This window comes from Ambystoma mexicanum, chromosome 10 (assembly GCF_040938575.1).
Source record: "Ambystoma mexicanum isolate Mex_15411 chromosome 10, UKY_AmexF1_1, whole genome shotgun sequence".
Classification (NCBI taxonomy): domain Eukaryota; kingdom Metazoa; phylum Chordata; class Amphibia; order Caudata; family Ambystomatidae; genus Ambystoma; species Ambystoma mexicanum.
Genome location: NC_090932.1, coordinates 1,169,020,696 through 1,169,044,740, shown reverse-complemented (window position 1 = coordinate 1,169,044,740; position 24,045 = coordinate 1,169,020,696). Strand labels below are relative to the sequence as shown.

Here is a 24,045-nt window from a genome sequence, read left to right as displayed (position 1 = left end):
TGTCTTGTGCTCTGGCTCTCAGAAGCTATTGAACTGCAAACTTGCCAAGAGTATGCGAGCAGGTGGCAGATCCCTCCAACTTCTTGCTCCGACACTTTGGAACAAGATATCTACATGCGTAAGCACTGACTCCACCCTCGCCTCTCTTAGAAATAAATTGAAGACCTTTCTTTTCTCTGAATACTTCACGTACAATATCTTCAAACTCTTCTGATTAGTGCCTTTCTTCATTAGCTGCCTTCTTTTTTGTTGTTTTGTTTTCTGTCTGTTATATGTCTCAGTGCTTTGATACGTAAGGGTGTAAGCGCTATATAAATGAATAAATAATTAATATATATTCAGTTTTGTATTGGTCGAATTTCTTGGGAGCCATGGAGAAAAGTAGGGCAGAGGTTTACTGATAAATGTTTAATGACAGTGGAAAGTTATGTCCTTCGTAGAAAACATTAATTTAGGGCAAACCTTTAATCACCAGTTTTTCTCTGTGCATTGGCGATCGAAAGCCTAATGCCAATATGAAACAATTTCCACCCATAGGCAAATCCTATGGAACCTCCATTTACCAAATACATGAAGCGTCATTGTGCACTCCTTAACTTTATTTTATCATCCATTGTATGTAAGCAACATTGAAGTACATTGGCTTATATCCATGGAGGATCATATAACTAGTGCAGATTAGTACTCTTATTTAAATTCAGAAGGAAACAGGTTACAGCGAGAACATCAAGTGAAAAGGCGGTACATTCATAAAACAATGCGGTGACAAGAATACAGCTTTGCTTGAGTCCATTGTACGCTGTCCTTCTTTCAGAGAAAGGCCATTGTTTGGTGACGCTCATTTGGATCCACATATCCATATTGCACTCATGAATGATAACCAAGAGCTTTGGATTACCACCTTTAATTCAGCTCATAACAGATGACTGTTGATTTTATCAAATGCTGCAGTGTAATCTACGGAACAGAAGAGTTATACATCACTGGGACCTCTTTAACCAACGAATGTAGGCAAGAGCCTGGTTAACTTGGCACCGAAGCTACCAGTGGCTAATTTTGACTCCCTGGGCAAACTTGTGCCATACAAACATACCCATTTGATATCAACTCGTTGTGTTTTGGGAATGTGTATACAGGAGCATTAGGAGACATGAAGAAGACATTTAAAGTATATTGGTTCTTAAATAATGGACACAAATGTATAGTTTGTATCACACATGGAAGGTATATTTGTGGCTTGCTAGGTACCAGCTGCCTATTCTCCAGTGGTACCCCCTACTTATTGGGTTATGTCTGGTACCCAGGATCTGTTTTTAATTGCTGTTTATAGAATCCTTAGAACCCTGAAACAGCAGCATCTGGAGCGGCCCCCTCAGTCCCACTAAGATCTGCTAAAGTAGTACCCTTCAATACATTATCCAGTGAGTACAGCCTGTGGGAGAAGCCGGTGTAGGGAAGTGGAGCCACAAGTTACCCACAACCTATGAAGCCACTTCCTTTAACAAGATTTTTCTAAACTAGTTACTGCAGGTAGCAAAGCGATTACATGACAATTAGAGGGAAGTTGTTTATCCTGTTCTTTAATGATCAGAATGACATCTCCACCTCTCCATGCTATTTGGAGTTGATGTAATAACACAACTCATTGGAAGAGTACGCTAGGTGTCCCTTATGGATTTAAAAAACGGTTTATCCATGAAACAATTACATGTTTAGCATATAGGGCCTTTCTTGGGGGATTACTTAGTGTTGTGTTTTAATATTTGTGATTTTATCAGGCATTTTGGTTACAAAATCACGTTTGTTCGAATAGGAAGTATTTCTTCCTTTTTTACTAACTTTTCATCACTGCCCCACTTGACCCTCAGCACTTATGTGCTGGCGGGAGTGTCCACGCAGCGGACTTGCGCAACCGGCACCCCAGAGGCGGGCCAAAGTCGCTCTAAAGGCAAGCATGTGTGGGCCCTGGAAGGGCCGTGGGCTCCTGGGGCTTGCCAAGATGCAGGTGTTTCTTTCTCGCATGATTCTCGGGTGGCCGGTAGTGTGGTCAAATAGTAGACTCGCAGGGAGCGGTTGTCCCTAGCTCCATTGGATGTCCGATTTCCCCACAGACTGCGAGAGCGGTTTCATCCGCCAGCTTTTAGGTCACGGGAGACCCGTGTCGGTTTCATAAAGGCTAATATGCATGACTGCTGCTAGGCTGCTAAGCCTGGTGACACCCCCGCCCCTCTTGCAACATTCCTTACTGACATTTTAGTCTACGCCAGATCAGCAGCTGCCAATTGGAACGACATCCATACCCTTCTAAAAAATGACTCCCCAGACTTGCTATGCCTGGCAGAAACTTGGTTTCACCCTCATCGTACCCAGACATTGTGCAGATGCGCCCTCCTAATATATAATATATATAATATCTTACGCTTAGATGGATCTCCACCCACCATAGGAGGTGGTCTGGCTCTCACTCACATAGCCTTTATAAACTGTGTCCCAGTTTCTCTGGCACACAGTCTATGTGGGAAGGTCATCTAATCCAGCTTCAAATTTCCCCCCAATGTTTCTGCCTATATTCTATTGGTTTATCGCCCGCCTTCTCAAGCCAATTTTGTCTGTGACTTTGCGCAGCTAATTGCTGACCTGGTTTTCACCTATCCCAAGCTGATTCTCATGGGAGACTTTAATGTTCGGCCCAACTATCCAGCAGAGTCCCATGCTAAGAATGGGATTGCTACTCTGTCTGACATGTCCCTCGATTTACGTAATTATCTCCCAACGCATAAACACGGAAACGTTCATGATTTGACACATGCCGCTGACACATTTGGGTTCCATGCATTACGACCGCTCGCCAGCGGTAGAGTACCTATCCGAAGTTTAAAATGCAAAGTTCTTTCATGTTTTTGATTAACATAATCAAAGTACTCTTCATACCGAAGCACTGGTTTAAGGCTCCAACATCTTGTCAACAGAGACGATTGCCCAACTTCAACCAGGGTGGCCTGCTCCACCTTGGCCTCATAGGCACTTGAAATTGCCATTTTGCTCTTAGTGGTCATAGTTACCCGGTTAGACCAGAGCTCACTGAGGCCCAAACTATTAAGTTGATCATACAACCTTCCTCCCGCCTGAGATAATAAATCAAGCACTGAATCTCTATATTTCCCCAGCTCATCCGCTGTCCATAGCCGTACCCAATAGTAAACCGGCCGGGCGTTAGAGAATAGTTCTATACGCTGCATGCGGGTTGCCAAAAACACTGGCAAATTAGGTGTACTAAAGGGTAATGCAAGGATGTTTTCAAGATATTTATTTTCTGTAATTGTGCGCTTAGGGCATCGCATATTTTTGCAGAGTTCCACCCGAAATGTCGCTGCGTGCCTAGCTTGTGCCTTGTAGGCTTCCAGGGAGACCCTTACAAAACTCTCAAGCTTAAATAAACATATTGTTCATCCTGTTCTAACTCGAGAACTATTGTCCTCTTTTTTATCCTCTGACTAGTATTAAAAATCATGGTCTTTCTGCCTCATCACAACTTTGGCGGTAGCCCGTAAATGCGGCGGTAACGCTATTATTGCCACATTTAAGGATCTGCCAAATCACGGGCTTGGTGGATTTACCCCCAGCTCTGAGATTTTGCCGATTGGGGAATGGGAAATTCCCAAATGGGCCCAATGGGGAATGGGGACTTACTGTTCTGGCAAACCCATGATCCGGCACTAATAGTGCCGGGGGGGTTTGCGGTAGGGCTACTAGCCCTATTACCGCCGGGGTTACCGCCCAACTGGTGATGAGGCCCTTTGTCTTCATAACATTAACTGACAGGCCCTTTAGGTCACAAAATTCCCCAATGGTACTTAATTCTGCTTTGAGGTCAACTGTCGTAAGTGGAGGAACTGCATCAACTGCGAACATGAGCTCTGGAGTTTTTTTCTTTGCTAGACTCTGGGCATCCACCTGTTACGCCAATACATTCTTAATCACCCCATTGATAAAGATGCAAAACAGTCTGGGGGCCAAAACGCACCCCTGGCAGACTCCCATCCCTGTCCCTATTGACTCGGTAATGCTGGCGTCCATGCCCCATCTCACAGTGTCTGTATTCCCTGAACAGAGACTTTGGGCCTCATTATGACTCAGCCGGTCTGGAATTAACGTGCCAGTAATTCCATTTACTGGCAGGATTCCTGACGGCAGAGTACAAGTTTGCCGGTGGGGTAGTCTGATTTACCTGCAGCCAAGAGCTGGTGGTAAATCAGGCACACCACCAGCAAAAATCAGCCAGTATTACTGGCAATGTCCCCAGGGAATCCTATGAACTCCATTCATTTACCTATCATTGCCAGCACCAGTAATATGTTGGTAATTCTGGCATATCAGGCGCCGGAAAACGGTAGGTTTGTTTGCCGGTATCCTGCCAGAATTACCGATGGAATACTGGCAAACATATAATGAAGGACCCTATACGGCCTTCAGAAGTAAAAGAGGCAGGTCAAGGTCTCGAAGTATGTCCCAAAGACGTGCCCTTGGTACAATGTCAAAATCCGTACGCAGGCCAATGAACATGGCGTATATACTCATTTTTCTAAGGATGGCGTGTTTATCGCATATTAGGCAAAGGCAGAGGCTCTGCCTGATTGTGCTTGCTCTACTAATACAACCCGCCTGAAGATGATTAATGACCCTGTTTTCCACTATCCACGTTTCCCGGTGCTCCAGGACTGCTCAAGCATATGAAAGGGAGATGGGACTATAATTGCTAGCAGCGTCCCTGGCACCTTTTTTGTAGATGGGCACCATTTTTGTATTGGTGCACGAGGCAGATACCACACTGTACTGAAGGACCACGTTAAAGAGGTTAGTTAGATAAGGCATACCTATTTCCAGCTCTGGTCTATAGAAATCCGCCGGAACCTTATCTGGGCCCGGAGCCTTACCCAGATTCTGGCTCCTAAACATCTTATCAATTACATGTTTGGTCACCGCATATGGAATTATGCTCTAAGACACTCTCAAAGACCCTAGTTTCAGAGTTTTTGAAATTTTCAGAAACCAATACAATCACATCATGACTCCCCACTTTGCCAAACATTATATCTATGTGGCTGTGATCTGTCCCCTACAGCAGTTCCCCCTTCCATCTCGGGGGGTCCACAGGAGAAACTGAACATACCACCCCCCACACATACCCCCCATATGACTGCGTCTTTCTTTAATTTTCACATTTAAAATATTTCAAATGTGCATTATTTCAGTTAGTTTTCGAATTTGCATTCGACTTGCCTTTTCATGTATTTGTCTTTTGTTTGTCCCAAAAGTGCCAGTGCACCCGTTTCCGGTTTTGATTGTAACTTTTATAGATTGTGTTTATCTTGTGGGGCGACACCGAAACCCCCTATTGCGCTCCATTCCCTTTCACTTTCTCCCATCTTCCTTTCAATCCAGCTTCACCCACACCCCCTTTGTATGTCTGAAACCCCTACAACTCTTTTTTGGTACATTTGGTGGGCCGCAATACACAGTGGCCCCTTCCCAGCCTCCCCGTCTCTCTAGTCAACAGGTCCCCTTCTGAGACTGTGCTGGACCCCATTGTGCATGCCCACCGCATCTCCCTTTACCCTCCAGACGACCAGCTTCCCTAATGGACATAAATAGAGCACAAACATCACAAGCTGGATGGGGGGCGGGGGGAGGTCCCCCATCAGCGTATCCTGCACATTACCTCCTGCTGAGTCTCCACAATCATGAACATAGAGAGGGTACTCTGCAGGATTCCTGGGACCTCTTTCTTGTATATTCCATATTTTCTTTTTCATTTTTAAAATTGAGATTCATGTTATAAGTAATTGTGCATTTTAAACAAATGCAAACGGAAATGAGATGCAGGCAGTGTGGGATTGATACCCCAAAGCAATCCTCCTTGAGGGTCAAAGCAATATATGGTTCCACATATTTGATAAATGGTCCACATACAATAAGATTTCAAAACAACAGTACATTGCCTCAGGCGGTTTCGGTTGACTTTGAAGTTATTCTCTGCTGAGGCCCAGGATATAATGTTCTAATTGTCCCCTGTAAGACACATGTGCAGCAAGCCCAACCCTTTTCCTATGAGACCATTTGAAAATGTTTTAGGTTAGCACACAAAGGAGCCTCAGAATGCAGAGTCCCAGCGGGAAATCTCCAGAGTTCCCTATAGGCCAGTCCACTCCCGCCTGAACCACTCCTGTGTGTGTTTTTAGCCATTAGCCCTGGAGCCTGTACAGCCGAAATCCAATTTGCCCTTGACTTGAAATACAGGCCTCGCTGACTGCAGCCATTTGGCAGCTATGAAATCAAAAACTCGCGCTGTCGACATGTTTCTTGAGCTGCAAATAAATGTTGACGGGCAGAGCCGTAATGAAGTTCAGGGAGCAACATGTCTTTTTACTGTCAACAACTGTTGCTGGAAAACAAAGGAGATGTAACTGTCACCCACCACCCAACAAAAGGCAGCTCAGTACACAGACATGGGATACGAGGGCAGTCAGCTGCCAAAAATAATTAGCAGAAGGCTTTACACTTTAGAGCCTTGAAGGCACTGTCTGGTGGCGTTGCCGGTGCTTGATGAATAATACAAACCAGCAACAGCGACCGCCATGCTCTGGGTACGTTTCTACAGCGTAAGGCAGCGGGGATAGAGAAAAGCAGTTCCCGTTGCGTTTAGCGGCATTGCCTGTTCTTCGGCTTTAGATCACGTGCATTAAAGTCCTTCGGTGTGAGGCTGGTTTTCTCTGCATGTAGTTAGTTTCATCATAGCTCCAGTTTAGCAATGACTTTAACTGGAAGAATGACGCACTGCTTTCCAAGCCCTGCATATTGCTTACAAAAGCGTAAACGTTGTTGGCGGCCTGCCCATGGGCTTCCGGGCAGGCCGCACCGAGCGCCTGGGTCACCAGGCAGACACCCGCTCTGCAGGCAGACAGAGTGCGGGCCATAGGGGGCACCCTATGGCATTCGGATCACCAGAGGTACGTACCATGGGTGGTGGAACGCAGGGGGCACCCTGCGGCTTCCGGAGCACAGGAGCCACATACCTTGGCTGGGGGCGCACACAGCAGCTTCAGCGGTGGGGCACCCAGGCCGAGGCTGCAACCATAGCCACGATCACATGGCAGTTACAATCCAGTGGTCGGGCCATGCGAACAGGGCCTCAGCAAGCTGTGCGGCACCAGCATGGTGTGAACAAACACACGCAGGAGTCAGCTGTTGTTCGACTGACGAGCCAGAACTGGCTTGTCCCTTTTATCAGGTTGTTCACATGTTGTTTACCATCTGACCATTACACAAGTCCTGTGAGCTACCATGCTCCCAGGAGGCGTGGCATGCAACACACGTGTTCAGGAATACACAAACGGGCAGCTTATCTTATGCTCTTTGGCATTAGATGTTCTGCCCGTAAGGTCCCTACTCGGCCGACTGGCTGCCTGGTTGGAAATGCTGCCCCCAGCACTTCCAAACATGTACATTAGCACTTCCTCCCTCACAGCCCTTAAAGCGAGACGGTGGCCGGCCCTTTAGAGAAAGGGACTTCCTTAATCTGCTCTCAAAAACAAATCTTTTTATTCTTTTTATAATACCTCCATGAGGAGGGTATAGCTTCTAAACCACCTCTCCTACCATACCACCACCCCCCACTTTGTCCAGTCTCCCTGGAGACCATGGCCCACATTCCTGAGAAAGTAGATCACTAATGATTTTTAAATTCTCGCTATTTTGTTCTAGCTTCCCTTCACGGAATGGGAGCTGTAGCATATACATGCTCCCAAAAAAGTTCAGGAGCCAGCCCGACTAATACCTGTTCTTTTCTTGCTAAGTGTGGCCATCTGAGTGCGGAAAAGCGTATAATATGCATTGCCCTTCTGGGCATGCCTCATGGTATCTTCAGGGGAGAGCTCCGGGGAGCGAAGGCCAATGGATCTTTTCGAGGATGTGGTGGTGACCATGGCAACATAACAAAGCTCTGTAGCAATGCATCCCTTGATCCTGTCACCCAATAAGTGCCAGGAAATCCAGGACTGGCGGTAGTTAGTGCTTTTTGCCGGTGGACACCTACATGTCCGGCAGGTGGTGCGTGGTTTCTTTCTTATGAGTCTTTATCACCTGATTCTCTGTGACGGAAGGGAGGAACAATACATCTTAGCAGCATCACGTTCCTCGAAAGATATTAGGGGGTCTTAATCCTCCCATAGGCACCAAGGGAGGAGTGCACTTAAGAAGCATGATATAAATAGGAGCGGGAGCCCCCCTCCCTCCTGCTGTGGCAGTATCCAGTCGTGCGCCGCTGAATTTTGCTCATGATCCACAACCACTGAACATCACAGCGGACCAGCTGCAGAAACTGCTGAAGGACAGAGTAATTGCTGTCGTTGACAAAAGATTCCCTGAGGAACTGGGCGTACGTTTTTCTTCTCAAGCAAATATATCCGGGGAGACACTGTTCATGTGGATGCTTATCGTCTATATGTTAATTCTGGACAGCAAGATGTTTAATTCCTCTATGTCCTTGACTGACCCTAGCGTGATGCAAGATGCATATAAACCACCTTCTGATTTGCCGATAATGGAGAGCATACGGAATATAAATTAGGAAGGAATGAGAGGACCTTGAGTAATGTTCCATGCTCAGGCCCTGATCCAGCTTGCACCCTATCTTAAAATGTCATGAAAAGTTCCCATATACCCTGAGAGGGTATTCGCCTGCAACCTCTCTCTCCTCTACTTCTGCTTGGTTTTGCCGAAATGGCTGCCTGGTGCACCTGCAGAGCCTCACAGGTCCCTAGCTTCCTTGCCAGTCTCCTGCACTTGCTCCCAGGTCTTGCACTTGTCGCAGCACTACTGCACTTCGTTTATGACCTATGAGAGTGGTATCTCTTTTGCACTTAACCCAGGTTCTGATGGGACTGGGCGCAGCTGGTCCCTGTTGCCCCCACCCACACACTTCCTGTTTCTGTTCACCTGCATAATCTGAATGTACCACTCCTAATAAGATTGTTTGTCTTGTGTTCCCTATGTCTTCCGCTCCCATGCATGGTTGCTCTTTGAAACACTTGTGTATAAGCGCATACTAAATAAATAAACAATCAATCAATCAATGAATCGATCAAACTAGTTGTGCTCATTGCACTTCAGTGCCCAAGAATAAGCATCCCCTGCAGATGCATTTTACTGCCCCTGCCTTTGGTGTACAGGCTGAAACACGCACTGCATACAAGTCAAAGGGCCTCATTACGAGTCCGGCGTAACCGTGCCGGAAGGCAGGTTACCGCCAGACTCGTATTACCTTTCCGCCTCCGTGATTGCCGGAATCACTGGGGCATTACAACCCCAGTGACCCGGTAATTCCAGAGGCGGAATTCTGTTAATCCCCATTCCCATGGAGTCCCATAGGACTGTAATGGTGCCGATGTTTCCATGTCCGCCTGCAGGCGGGTGGTGGGTGTTAAACCCGCCAGGTCAGACCTGGCGGTAATGACACCTCCTGCCTGCAGGACTCTTAATCAGCCGGTCCGGAAAGAACAGTGGTGGCGGATTTACCACCACCTCTTTTTTCTGGACCGGCTGACTTGTAATGAGGCCCATAATCTCTTCTTAAAGATATCCAGACCTTAATGTATCCCTGGATGAAAGTGCAGATACCAGTAACATGCTAAATGAGACAAAGAACATTGTTTGTGGCTAAATTGCGTGAAATAGTCAAGTTAGTTGATCCTCTGTCCACACGTCTTTCTCTTCTACATGTAAACCCCTTGGTAAGGGTAGAGGGCATGGACAGGGCACACTTTACATTGCAGAAGTTGATATCCTCCTTCTTCAGTGGCCCTCCAGCTTTTCTGACTGTGGAGGGGTGTCTCCTGCCCTGAGTCACAGACTCTCTCTGTTGGTGGGTGGCAACATCCTATGCTTTCCTCTCTGTAAAAAACGATTTGCCAGGGTAGTGGCCCTGGTGGAAGGAGGATACGCCATAGAGTTCAACACACTCCCTCCTCCAGGCTATATGCCCTCAGGAACAAATGGCTAAAAGGACCCTTTGACGAAATATGACTTTCTGGTAGGATTCAGAATCTGGTGAGGAAGAAAGTGGCGTTCCCTGTTCTTTATTAAGAATCGGGAGCAGAGTATTTTCAACACTGTTACTTGTCGTCAAGTCGCCTGAGAAGTACTAAACTGTAATAGATCTGTAGCTGCAGAGCTCCCGCTAGTATATCAGATCCATCCACTTCAGAATGGACAATTGGCCAAACAATGTGTCAACTCTCACTGCCACTAACATACACACAGGATGATTGTGGTCCGCTGCATCACTTTGGGTGGACGATCAATGTCAGGATGTCACCCCAGTTGCTTCTCAATGCCTCAGGCTCCAACAGCCCGATGTGCACTACTCTATAACAGGGTGTTTCTAGCCTAGTCAGGGAGGCGGACCTGGTGGTGGTTCCTCTCAGCAGGAACGCCGTTGCTTGGTTGGTGGGCCCGTCCATGACCCTTCCAGTGTTTTAGTACGTCTGTGACTGGTTCAGTTCTCCAAGCATGCATGTGTTTGCATCCAGGTGACACACAGTCCTCCAAATGGTCCAGTCCCAGTGCGGAGATCCACAGGCCCAGGGGTCCGATTGCCTATCATTTCAATGGCCAGGGATGTTGCTGTTTTCTGTTCCTTCATTTCTCCTGATTTGAAGGGTTCTGGAGAAGTTTGTAAGATTCGGGTGCTAGTGACCTGGCAAGGAAATGGCAACACCTTCAGGACTGAACCTTCTGGTGTCCTCGTCCATGCTTCACTGGCCTTGTCTGTCAATGCTCCCTTCACATCACTTGATTGTCTGGTGTCTAGGAGTGTCTTCCAAAACAAGGGAATGTATGACTGGTTGCCCAGACACGCCAACATTCTAGGAGCGAGTCTAGGTTTAAGACTTAGTCTGTGCACAGGGACCGATGCACTCATGATGTAATAAGGTTGGCCTAGTTCCGCTCTGCTGTGACCCCCATCAAGGTGCTCGATTTTTGGCAGCAGGAATTTGGTTTTTGGGCTGGATTTTTGGGCTTGGCTTGGCTGTGTCTTGGCTATGCCTACACTGCATGCTTCTCTGGCTGTTGTCAAGGGCTTTGGGCAGAATTGGGATTCTCAAAACTCAGTGAGGCGTTACGCTAATCATCTCATTAGGCATTTCAGGTTTTCTCAGTCCTACGCACTCTCTTCTTTTTCTATCTGGATTCTATCCATGTTCCTCAACACCAGGTATTCCACTGTGTTTGTAAATTCTGTTGCAGTTTCTGTCAGCAAAGGAACTGTTCTTTTTTTCCATTGCTTCTGCCAAATGCTTGAGTGAGCTGGGCCTTAGGTCTTTCGACCGTTCCTGGCCAATGTTCTGGCCATTTTCTCTCCTTCCTACAACCTGAAAACCTTACACAGATTTCGCCTCAACCAAGATGACGTCTTGCCAACCCCTTTTCAATCCATCAATCTTTTGGGTGAGTTGGTGGATGTGGGCATCTTGCCTGCCTGGACTTTAGTTGTAAGTATGAGTTTGTGTTTATTGTTTCTGTCCCAGGTCGCTCAGGGATGAAGCCCTCTACTCATACCCGGAGTGTATGATATACAGGGTGGTACCTCACTCCCGATGTCCAGGTGCAAGGGCTCAGTAACTGTTCATTCATGGCCAGGATTGGTTGGCTGGCAGCTTGGGCAATGCCTAATACTTGGAAGTTCCACTAGAAGGTGTTGGTGGACCACGCATCTAATGCTCTTGGCACTGCTGTACAGGCGCTGTTTCTTTGAATGAAGATATTGTCAGCGATGTATGTTTTTTCTTGAAATAAATTCACTAGGATTTATGTTATCTAACCAAAGTGTATGCTTACTGCTCTTGTTCGATCTTCACATGTAAGGACTGTTATATAGAAGAGGGGAAAGTGCTAGAGCTCTGATTACTTGCCAATAATCCTCATTGAGCCCCGCGCTTCCTTGTGACAGCCCTCCCATGACAGACTCATTTTGGAGATATTGGACCCTGCACTGGCAGAGGGAACAGGAAGTGTGCGCAAGGATGATTTAATATGGGGAAGGGTTTAAAAGAAATTACAAATATTTGTATTTTGTTTTGCGAGGCAGTTGAGTTCCTGTCTTCAAAGGGTGTTCATGCTCCCTTTGCAAGAACTTTAACATGGAAGAATTGGACTCAATGGGCCTCATTATAGGTTTGCCGGTCCGGTAACAACGGTATCGGTAAGCTTGCTGGTACCGTTGTTACCGGACCGGCAAACTATGAGGTCTGCTCGCGGGTGCCTTTTCGCCCGCCATGTCTGACCTGGCGGCCGGAACGGCACCCGCGAGCACAGCCTGTCGGATGCACCGGCACCATTCATGAATGGTGCCGGTGCATCCGGCCTCCCCATTCCCATTGAGCCCTATGGCGCTCCATGGGAATGGGGAGTAATGCATTCCGGCACCCGGCAATGGGGAAATACAGGGTCCGCCAGGGCTGTAATGGCCCTGTATTTCCCCATTGCCGGGTGCCGGTGCATCCGGCCTCCCATTCCCATTGAGCCCTATGGCGCTCAATGGGAATGGGGAGTAATGCATTCCGGCACCCGGCAATGGGGAAATACAGGGTCCGCCAAGGCTGTAATGGCCCTGTATTTCCCCATTGCCAGGCGCCGGAAACATTTGCAAGTTCGGCGGCTGCCTGCCGGTTTTACCGGCAAGGCTACCGCCAAACTTGTAATGAGGCCCAATGTAATGAATAGTAGCGATAAGCAATCAGGGCATCACACATCACTCAACCGAGACATGTTAAATATTTTATAAATAAGCCTTATAGACCAAAGCATGGTCACTATTGCGGGATAATGACTGTCCCCAATTAATTGCCTGAGGCAAAGCCGAGGGCTAGAAGTTGGGGAAGGGTCATTATCTGAAGTGAAAATGATCCCTACCAAGGTTTTAAAGGCTATTAGATACTGGAGTTCTGCAGCTAAATAGGGAAGTGCTTTTATTGTGGGGAAAAAGAGCACGCACAAATAAACTGTAATGTTAATTTAATGAACATTGAACTAGTAACAATAAACTTCACACATGTTGGGCCAGATTCACAATGTGTTTTTCAATAGGCTTCTCCCATTGAAACCCCCTTGTGAATCAGGCCCTTTGTGTTTCATTGCAGTTTGGGAAATTGAACTGCTCATGGTCCCCTGTCTTTTACACATTACAAGCCAATCGTGTTTGTGCTGCTTGTCAGGCTGCTGCTCCAATCAGAACACATGGAATGAGGTCTCTACCAGACATTGTAAATTAACTTTCCGGCATTCTGATTGGCTGAGATGATGTCTATAATGGAATCCATGTACTAATGAAGCAATAGAACCTGAGGGGGGGCTTGTAACTTAGGCCCGGGGAGCATTACCAGACCGGTAATTCCCCCCTCCTCTAGTTCTATCACTATTAGTACCCAGGCACATCGTACCAGGGAAATAATAGTATTTTTTTCTCGGCCACCAGGGATCGAGGAGAAGGGACTACACGTAGTCCCTTCTCTCTTTGCATGGCAGCCATCTCCCTTTCCATGGTGGCCATTAAAACCAATGGGAAAACATAAACAAACAAAATGGCCACCATGGAAAGGTAGAAGGGACTACATGTAGTCCCTTCTCCCTCTCCATGCCGGCCATCAATGGAAAAAAAAGAAACAAAAAAAAGGACTGCCTTGGAAAGATGAGAAGGGACTACACGAAGTCCCTCCTTCCTTTCCATGGTGGCTACTCATGGGACATATATGTGCAAGGAACAGTGCTCTTCCCGGTGCCAACGAGGGACAGAGGAGCACAGGTAAATGGAGTTTGGGTAGGGAGGGGACGGGATATGCGGAACAGGGGTGTGTGGGGAAAGGGTAGGGGATGCAGGGAGAGCACTTACCTTAGATCCCAGCTTGGAGCCGGGTCTTTCCCTGTATGGTAAGGACCCCGTTACAAGCCTCCTCATTGGCTGAGAGGCCGTCACCCCCTTCACTGGGTACTAATGAGAATTCTGATGATTTTGAACGTGTGTCCACATTCTCCCTCCTAGATATTACTCCATTATGTGGTGTTTAAGCTCTATTTCTTACATTCAATTATTTATCTCCACATGTTTGGAGGCCATGGCTGTGTTGCATACCATCTTGCTGTAGGGGACGATTATAGATAGGAAGTGGGTGCTGCCAAATCTCTATGCATTAAAGGGACTCGGACAGTAATCATGTCTCTATTGAAAATAAACAATTGGCAAAGTCTTGACAGACAGGTGCCCATGCTACCTTCCCACTGGGCATTAAAATGCATCCTTTGCTACAAATGTTCTCAGTAATACATACCTTTGTGGCTAGTAGATGCAATTGCAGAATGTGGGCCATTTGTGCTTTAGTACCCATGCAGGTTTTTAATCCCAGTCTGACCCTCGGTGTCCCTGAAAAGTTGGTCAGTCAAAGGAAGTAATGTGCCCGGCATTCCCATCATATCTCGGACTCTGCCCTATATCTCTTTGATTATTGCGGGCACCTTCTTGGCAGCAAAGCTCTCATTTCGCATCAAACCAGGCAACCTCTGCAAATGAGGCCTTTCAGAAAAATGCATTCCTAACATCCATTGCATAACATTGCTGTGTTTAAAGGCAGGGACGTCATTTCACCAAAATACCAGTTGTAGCGGAAGTGACATCACACGACCCTTGACCTCTAATGACATCACAGGAAGTGATGCCATTTGATCCCACCCTGAAGTGACATCACGGAAAGCGATGGAACACGACCTTTCACCCCACAACAAAACAGGAAGTGGCATCACATAGCATTGTTTCTGAGTACACTATGAAAAATATGGTCAGTATCTCACTAAAGAGATAGACATTTCATAGAAGAATGGATCACAATATGTATCATTAATATCAGTGCGTATAGGCCCATATTACCGAATCACTGTGAATGCAAGCTGACGTCCAAGGCCAAACGATAATGATGTGTTATTATATAGCTCTTACACTTAAGCGCTTCATATAGAACAAATATCCATACAATATCACCCAACCTGTTTGGCACTCATTTATCAACCTCAGCAGGATGATAGGCTGAGCTGACCTTGCTGGGAGTCGAACCTGCAAATCACACATACATTACAGCAACCATCGCTCAACCCACTGAGCTATCTGACCGGATATAGCCATCAGAAAACCAGCCACTCCAGAAACAAAGAGCCACATGCTGCTGGCCCCAGCCCATGAGCCTTAAAGTTAAAAAAAAGAAAAGAAAAGAAAATTGATTTTTTTTTCCATTTTTTTTTAGGGTAGCAAGGGAGACCACAGGGGTAGCAAGGGAGACCTCAGGGGTTGCAATTGCAACCCGTGGTGACCCCTGAATGACATCCATGTTTAAAGGGTGGGCACTAAATTAATTTTAGTGCCAAATTCATAAAGAGTTGCACTAGACTTATCAAAGAGATTCTCGTGAGAATCCGAGTTCAGCAGCGGCTTCCTCATACCGGATTCACAAAGCCTAAGAAATGGATCACCGCTGGCTGTCCATGGAGGATTTCTGAGACACTCACCTGCCAATGCGATTCACAAAGCTTTGCTTAAGGGCATATCCAGGTCTGCTCCAGTTTCAAGCTGTGTGAATCGGTAATTAGGCAACAGGTGTAGACCTGAGATGTTCACAGCATCTTCTCATTGACTTCTGTGAACATCATTGTGAAGTAAGCCCCATGTACTTTCAAAAAAATCCAAACACCAGATCACACATTGCAAAATTCTACAACTCCATACCAAAAAATGTAAGCATCTCGCTCCACTGATTGCCACAAGTAGCTCCATGTTCCTTTTGAGGCTTGTGGGTCCTGTCTTCCTGGACAGGACCCACAAGCCTCATCTGGAAAGGCCAGATGATGGGTAAGTCAACATCTCTAGTTGGGCTACAATTAACCACATGCCGCTTAGGTTAGGACTGGGTTCCAGGCAGTGGTCGAAGTGTATGAAAAGAAGTAGTGGAACTATGTTCCCTGCTGGCCTGCCCCCACTCTCCACAAACCCCATCACTGCGCCCCCTCCCACACACAATCCAAACCCCCAAACAAACACACCAGCTAGTTAAGGAAATGTTCAGTGCAGTGCACTGAATTTCAAGCTTCAACTTCTTCCTACACTCTTATTTTAAAACTAAACCATTCCAGAACTGTTTATTTTTAAAATAAAAGTATAGGAACATTCAAACTTAAAAATTAAAAGTACAGGAGCACCGCTCCTGCCCACTTCGACCTCTGGTTCCTGGGTAGGGCCGTCACGAGGGGGGGACAGGAGTGAGCAAACTGCCCCGAGCTTCGTGCTTGCGGGGCGCCACGCGGCGCCCTCCCCTGAGTAGAAGGCAGCACAGTCCACCCGTGTCCTTTATTCACACAGGGGATTGTGCTGTCTGCTCTCTGCCCCTGCAATGATTTTGCTGTTTATTGCAAAATCGTTTCGCTCCACAACAAACAGCAAAATATTGGGAGACAGCAGTGCTCAGAAGTGAGCTCTGCTGCCTCCCGTTATTCAACTGACAACGTAGACCTGCTGAATGACAGGAGATGACACCTCTCCTTTCAGTCAGTGACACGCTGACTGATTGGAGAGGAGTTACCTCCTGTCAGGCAGCATTTCTATGTGTCGGAGTGAAGGGAGGGCCATCCGGGCCCCCATGGCTGTGCAGGCATTTTGAAGGATGTATGGAGGTAAGGAAAGTTCTTTTTTGTTTTAAATTAAATGTGTATATGTGTGTATTTAAATTAAATGAATATGTATATTTATATGAATGCATGCGTGCATGTTGGTGTTTATGTCAATGTTGTGTTTGGTCTTATGCATGCATGCATGCAAGGAGTTGTGTGACTGGTGGATGAATGCATGGGTGAAAGTGTTGTATGTGAGTGTGTGTGGAGCACCACCCCTAAATTTAGCCACCCTGCGGGCCCCTTCATTAAGAGGTGGGTGCATGGCATCAGAGGTGCACCTAGGCTAAAATTTCACGGGGGAGGGCAACTAACATTTCAAATGTTGGTAGAGGCGCTAACTTCAGAGGTTGGGGAGGTGCAAACTTACTCGTGTGGGGGGCATCTAACATCTTTCCACATTCAAATGCGACTGTACTAGTGAAGCTTAAATGTTACAAGAAGCTAACTCTCGCCTTCATTTCTGAAACATCACACTTAAGGACTGCAGTGAGAATGAGATGTCTCAAGTCCCCACTTCCCTTGTAATCACTCCCCTGGCATGAAAGTGATAATCCCACATCACGATTTCAATTACCTAAAAAAGTAAGCATATGAATGCAGGTGCTAACAGGGAAATGTTTTATGTTGGTAATAGCAGAGCCTTTGTTAACAGTGAAGCCCAGGCACCGTTTACCACTTGTGTCCTGTTCTGTCTGGCCACGGCTCTGTTGGTCAGCCCGGCAGGGGCTGGATGACCGTTTTGAAAGTGGATTGTGAGTGGGGACAATAAACCCATTGCGCTGTCGATCTCTCCACTGAGGGATGGCATCTGGGCCTTTCAGCTTTTACAGTTGAAATAAGCCCCCAAGCAGCTGCCCCCATGTTGGCAGTCTTATGACACAGAAACCTACTGATACTCTGCAGCTTTTTACCCACCTTGCTGCTTTATTGTGACTTCATTGTTGATGTAAGCACTCCACATGTGTCTTGCTCTATTTCTCCAATTAGTAAGGCAAGGGGTGCCCCCAAACATCAAAAAGAAATGGGCCCCCACCAGCCCTGACATATCTTCAGCCAGCCCTGCTGCCATTTCCGTCCCAATTCCCTGAGCCCAGCTAGGAAGCTGAATAGCTATTGCACCTTCCCTCTGGCCACTAGTCGTACCTTTCACTCCAATTCATAGGCTGTTAACTTTCATAATACTATGCTAATCCCTGGAGGGGTGGGCTATCTAAAAGCTGAGACCAGAAGTTAAGACTGAGTCTGTTGATATTGCATGGATAGGTTTCTGTGCTCTGCATGTTTGATGCTGATGCCGCTCCTTAACGAATGCTATGGGCTGGCGACAAATCGAAAGATGCCTTCTGCCTCAAAGTGGCCAGAGGCTGGTGCTGCTCATGGAGCCAGGCCGAGTTAACAAAGCCATACATTTTAGGAGGGGGTTTGAGCCTAATCTGCTCAATGGTGTTGCACCACTGCATGGCATTCTTTGTGTTTGGGTTATTAGGTGTGCCACCAATAAGCCAACACTGTTCAGTGGTGGAAATAGACTTTTTTTCTGGGGCACCCCGCCTACCGCAGTAAAAGATGCCGGGTCCAGCGGCGGGAGGATTAGGCGGGTGTAGGGCAGGTATTTTAGTCACCCCCATGAACAGTTGCCTCTTCCCCTCAGAGGATTTATCGTCAGCAAAGTTCAAAATCTGCACCCCTTTTAAATAAATAAAATGCACATCAATATTTCCCATACAGTGCAATATTGACAAGGGATTTCACAGGGCTCCCGCACAGACCCTAAAAGTGGTCTTGTGGGGAAATGTTTCACTTTGGAACCTAGCATCCATGATTCAAAACCCTGCCCAACATAGTTTAAAGCACAAACACAACACAGCATTCTAAAATAAACATATAGTCCCAGATTGTGGAGCTGTATCTGAGATCTGGTGAGTAATTTCTTGCCAGATCGTGGATCTGGGAAGATCCGTCCCAATGACAGCATTGAGTACAGATAGGAAGAAATGGCATATGAGGAGGGGCACAAAGCTTGTATTTGTTAAGTTATTTGCCCACCCATTGACTTCTCACTTTGAGCTAACTTTAATCAACCCTTGCCATCAAACTTTGCCCTTAATATGCCTGCAAGTGTTCTCTCAAAGGAGTCTTCTGAGAGTTTATGAGTGCATTGGAGTTGTAAACACAGTACTGGTGAAATAAAAATGTCTTAATCAGGCCTGCCTTTAGCCACTTGATTTAAAAGCACCCTCCGTGTCTTTCGCCGAACTCCTGCTAAAAACAAGCATTGGCAAAGCCTGCAGTTTTGGCTTGTGCATAAGTATTAGGTATTTGTCAGGCACTGCTATTAGCTCCTCAGGTGCTCAAACGTTTTTGAACCTGCTTTAATCAAAGGCCAGCTAATACCAATACAGAAGTGCCTTTGCCATGCCTACACGAAAGCCCAAACTGTTAGCATTTCTCTTTTTTCTTTACCCTTGATGCACAGGACTATGCATCTAGGTTAAACCAAACATACTACTTGGCTAAATTGGCCCACAGTGAATATAGGCCAATCTAGCCAGTAATAACACTTATGGTACACAGTCAGCCTGGACATACATTCTGTGGTAATGACATTTTTACTGGCTGGGCGTCCGTATATGGTAATAATGGCATATTTTGATGCAGCCTGCAAGGACATACATGGGAACAACCAGCATGAATATATTTTGTATTCTAGCATATGTTGTGTGGAAAGTCGTCATGAACTGTATTGGAAAATGTTCCTGTGCATGGTTTGTGATTTGCAACTATTGGGATTGTGCATGTGCTTCCATACAAAACCAATTTCAAAATGTATGGATTTCTACCTAATTTTGCAAAGAAAGTGCTGTAAAATGCACAATGTTTCAAACATTCTTGGGAGTGAGAACCCCCCTCGATCAACACCTGTTTGGTTTGGGCTCCCTCACTGTGCTCTCTTCATCCTGCATAATTGGCACAAACATTTAAGCCTCTTAGGTTCAGACATGTACAAGCCTCCACTGTACATCATCTATCTGTCATGGTGTATGATGTGTGTTTTAATGGGCACATGGGGGCAAGGTGTTCCTGCGTCATGCCATCCTATATGTATTTATGCATATGATACAAAAGTTAGTCTGGCATAAACCTTTCTTCAGTAGAGAAATCTAACTTTGCTGTAGTTGATTTGCAGTTGTGGTAATAAAACAAACTCTAGGGGAGATTTCTCGAGTCTACTGTTTGCGGAGGTGCCGCCGCTGGCCCAGTGCAAAACATTGTAAGTGGGCCTCGCCACATGTTTTGCCCCAGGCCTCACCACATCTTGTGACAGCCCTGTTCCTGGAATGTCCCGGTGGCCATAGCCTTAGACAGAGTGCACTGTTCACTGGGGGGTGGGGGTGGGGGCAGTCTTGCGTACCTGCCTGGCTGCAGCCATGAGCAGGCCTCCTTTTCCAATGGGTAGCAGGAGTTGCTGCCTGTGACCTGTGGCATCTCGAGATGTGACGGACTTCATCCCACTACAGTACACTGCGGACAGTGTCACTCCCAAATGAGCCTGAACCTGGCCATTCCTGTCCGCAGTGTTTCCCCTATGGCCAGAGGGGAACATTTAAGAAATAACGAGAGATTGGGGCTGCATATAGTGCCTAAAAAGCCATGTTCCTCAGCCCCATGGGCATGTGCCAAACGTGAAGGCTTAGTAAGTATTCACGCGTTATACAGTGTTGAGGTATTGGTATTTAATGGTGGTGCCTGTCCTTATAAAGGGCTGCCACTTTATACACTTACAAGTGGATTCCTTTTCGAATCTGCACAGTGTACATCACTTACTATGAAAAGTAATTTTGCTGAAATGTATGTTCTTAGTGTTGCATACAAATACAGCACATGGGGGTGTTGACTGTAAAGTGCCCAAACATAAAACATGGCTTCCATCGTATGGCTTTCTCAAGGGTCCACGCTGCCCCTGGGAACGCCTTAGGACGCGGGACCAGATATGTAGTAGAAGACTGGTGATGGACTTAATGCAATGTGGGGCGCAGAGGACAGGGCATATCTCAAGCCGATTGGGAGCAGCTTTAACACTGATGTCATTTCCTTTTCTTCCTCCAGGTGGATTGTGGGAATTGTTCTTTGCTGTGTCGTACTTCTGATCATCGTGTGCAACATCGTCGGACTCTCCTTGGGCCTCTGGGGGCTTTATTGGCAAGGGGATCCAACTGAAGACACTTCTGTAGGGGAGACCGGCGCTTCAATCCTAATGTCGTAAGATGACCCACAGGGCCTCTTCTCTTAATATGGCCCAGTCTAGAACCAAGTGATATGATATGATATGATTTGGTATTCATAACGTGCCTCTACACAAGTGTTTCTAGGCGCCACAAGGCAAGGGAGGGTCGACAGTGGGAGGACAAGACAAACCATCTTACTAGGCCTTGTGACATTCAGATCGTGCAAGTGCAACGTGAAAGTGCAGGGGAGAAGTGCAGGGAAGGGGCATGGCAGAGGGCAGTCAGGACAGCAGGGCTCTCAGTAGCTGCGAGGACGGGAAGGACAACACGGGTGCAGTTCCAGACCAGACCAGAAGTGCTGGATGGGTCAGAAGGCAGTGGAGGGCGACTGGCAGAGGGGGGCGTGGTCCACTGTGTGCAAATCCTAGATAGTGCAGAAGAGCCCTATCTTAGGGACCTCATGGGTCCCTCTTCTCTTTTAGAGTCTGAAAGATTGAGTGAGTGGTGAATGTTTCAGTGAGCGTTCAGTGTCAAAGAAAGAAAGAAACGAAGGCAATACATAGACAGTCTGTAGCAGGCATAATTAACTAAATTATATGTGAACACAGCTTTCCCTCTTTGTTGGAGTCATCCAAGGAGTGAAGACTAAAAGTTCTCCCATGTGAATTGCTTGTTCAGTCTTATTCTTTTTCTTTACATTCTGGGCAGCGGTGCAGGCAGATTGGGGCATAAAATGTCATTGCCCCAGCGCACAACCTGCCAGTGTGGCCACAGCTGAGCTGGGTTCAGAGCAGGCCTCGATAGCTGAATGAAGAGCATCTTTTCTTGTTTGATGCACAACAAACATGTTAAACAGTTTTTTGGGAAATTCAAATGTATGCACCTTAGGAATACAAATGACTACAAGCATGCAGCTTTTTCGCACAGGCTCAGGATGCGTCTACATCTTGAGAAAAATGCAGCCTATTTTTCGGGATTCCAAATTCTTCCGAGGCCGGCATGAAATAATCAACCATTCTTGGCTTTTAGGCCGAAGTTATATTTTCCTGCCGGTAGACTCCATTTACAAAAATGCACAGAAAGGTGTGTGCAGCGCAGGCGACAATGGCCCTCATTACGACCCTTGCGGAAATTGACTGACCGGACCGCAACAGCGTAAATAGCGTTTCCGCCATTGCACGAAGGAGCAAAGTGCGGCTAATTACGACCCATCGGGCACGAGCATTACGCCATGGCGGAATCCGAAAGGCTGCGATGGCGGAAATGACCCCAAAACGGCCCTTACCGCCGCCGTACGCTGCACCAGGTGCAATACCGCCACCCATCTTAGCGGTCACCGTAATGAGCGGGCACCGTAATGAGCGGGCACCGCAAATTACGGGCACCGTAAATATACGGAAACGGAAGTAAAAGCATGTGGCCGGAACGGGAAACAGCACGCCGCACAACTATAAAATCCGAATCCCAACACAACCATTAAAAATCCGACCCTGACACACATCCCAACCCGTTAGCAACCCCAGTTAAAAAAATAAATATGGGAAAGGTAGCCAAGAAAGCGTGTGATCGCAAGCGGCAGGTCCACTTCTCCCGAGAGGAACTGACCGTGCTGACCGAGACCCTGCAGGAAAATGCCGCCGTCGTCTTCTCCAGTCAAATGACCAGGACGGCCCTTGCCAACAAGAAGGCCATATGGGCCCTTGTGGCACAGCGCGTAAGTGCGGTGGGGACAACACCCCGCACGCCACAGCAATGTCGCAAGCGGTGGGACGACCTGCGGATCCGCGTACGCAGCATACTTTCTGCGAACAGGAACATCGCCACAGCTACCGGGGGGGGATCAGAGTCGCCCATCAAGTTGACCCCCTGGGAGGAGATCTGCGCCTCCACCATAGGAATGGAGAGCATAGAGGGAGTCGGAGGGATGGAGAAAGGAGTGCCGACATCCGGAGAATCAGGTAGGTTGGCCAAGAGAAACAATGCGAAATCCACAAACCACGAACATGTGCAGTACCATGTGACCCCATAGTGCAATACATACTTTGCCCTGACAGCGCCCTCTAAAAGTCAGAATGAATAAACAAATTAATCAAGATGCCATAAACAACCCCTACATGTGCAGCATGCACCCCCTAACTGCAGGCAGCCAAATGAATGCATCCTCAACCCACACGAAAATGAGACCACCTCCAAGGCCCAGTCCCAAATCACCCTCATGTACCACCCCAATGCATTTGATACGTTGCCATTCCAAATCCCACAGACCCATAACTAACGCTCGCCCCTCTTTACTCCACCACAGGGTCCGATACCAACGACGAGCTGCAGGACACCCCTACCAGCACGCCTGCAAAGAGGGCCAGGACCAACGTCCCAAGAGCCTCCACCTCAGGTGCAAGGATCAAGACACGGCAGCAGCAGGAATCAAGTGCCAGCACACTGGAGGGGACTGCAACAGGCACCCCAGCAGCCAGCAAGTCCACAACCCCAGCACCACAGGTCCCCCCAAAGAACGTATCTGATGGCACTGCCTCTGGTGGTAGCAGCACCATAGGTGACACAGCTGTCATGCCAGCATGCTCCGACACGGAAAACAGTGCTGGCGACGTAGGTACCATCCATGACCTTTCCCAATCCCCCTGCATGTCCCATCCCCTACACCATGACGAAACCACGCAGGGGCACCCAGAAGACGACGACTGGCCAACCCCCACAAGTCCTGTGCCAAGGCAACATGTGTTGAGCAGCCCCCCTGTCACACCACCGCAAATGTCCATGGCCCAGCAGAGGCAACAGTCCCTCGACCTGCTGATCGAGCAACAGCAGGAAGTGTCCACGCTACTCAAGGACCATGCGAATGAATGCGGGGGTTCCAGGGCAGCCATGGAAACATCCACCGAGACACTCAGGGCACAAATAGAGAAAAGTAGTGAGAGCCTCAGGGGAGAAATGGAGAGAAGCACCGAGAGCCTGAGAGCACAAATGGAGAGAAGCACCGAGAGCCTGAGAGCACAAATGGAGAAAAGCACCGAGAGCCTGAGGGGGGAACTGAATG

General features: G+C 47.4%; 1 protein-coding gene across 3 annotated transcripts in view; it reads left to right on the top strand.

Annotated features, from left to right (window-relative positions):
* Positions 1 to 24,045, top strand: part of PROM2 (prominin 2) — a 531,075-nt gene that overhangs the window by 311,141 nt on the left and 195,889 nt on the right. For 2 of the 3 annotated variants that reach the window (XM_069619113.1, XM_069619112.1), the window contains exon 11: positions 20,872 to 21,024. The exons of the other annotated variant lie outside the window; for it this stretch is intronic. In XM_069619113.1, coding sequence (XP_069475214.1) covers positions 20,872 to 21,024 — 153 coding nt within the window. The remainder of the gene's footprint in view (positions 1 to 20,871; positions 21,025 to 24,045) is intronic. 3 annotated transcript variants of the gene reach the window in all.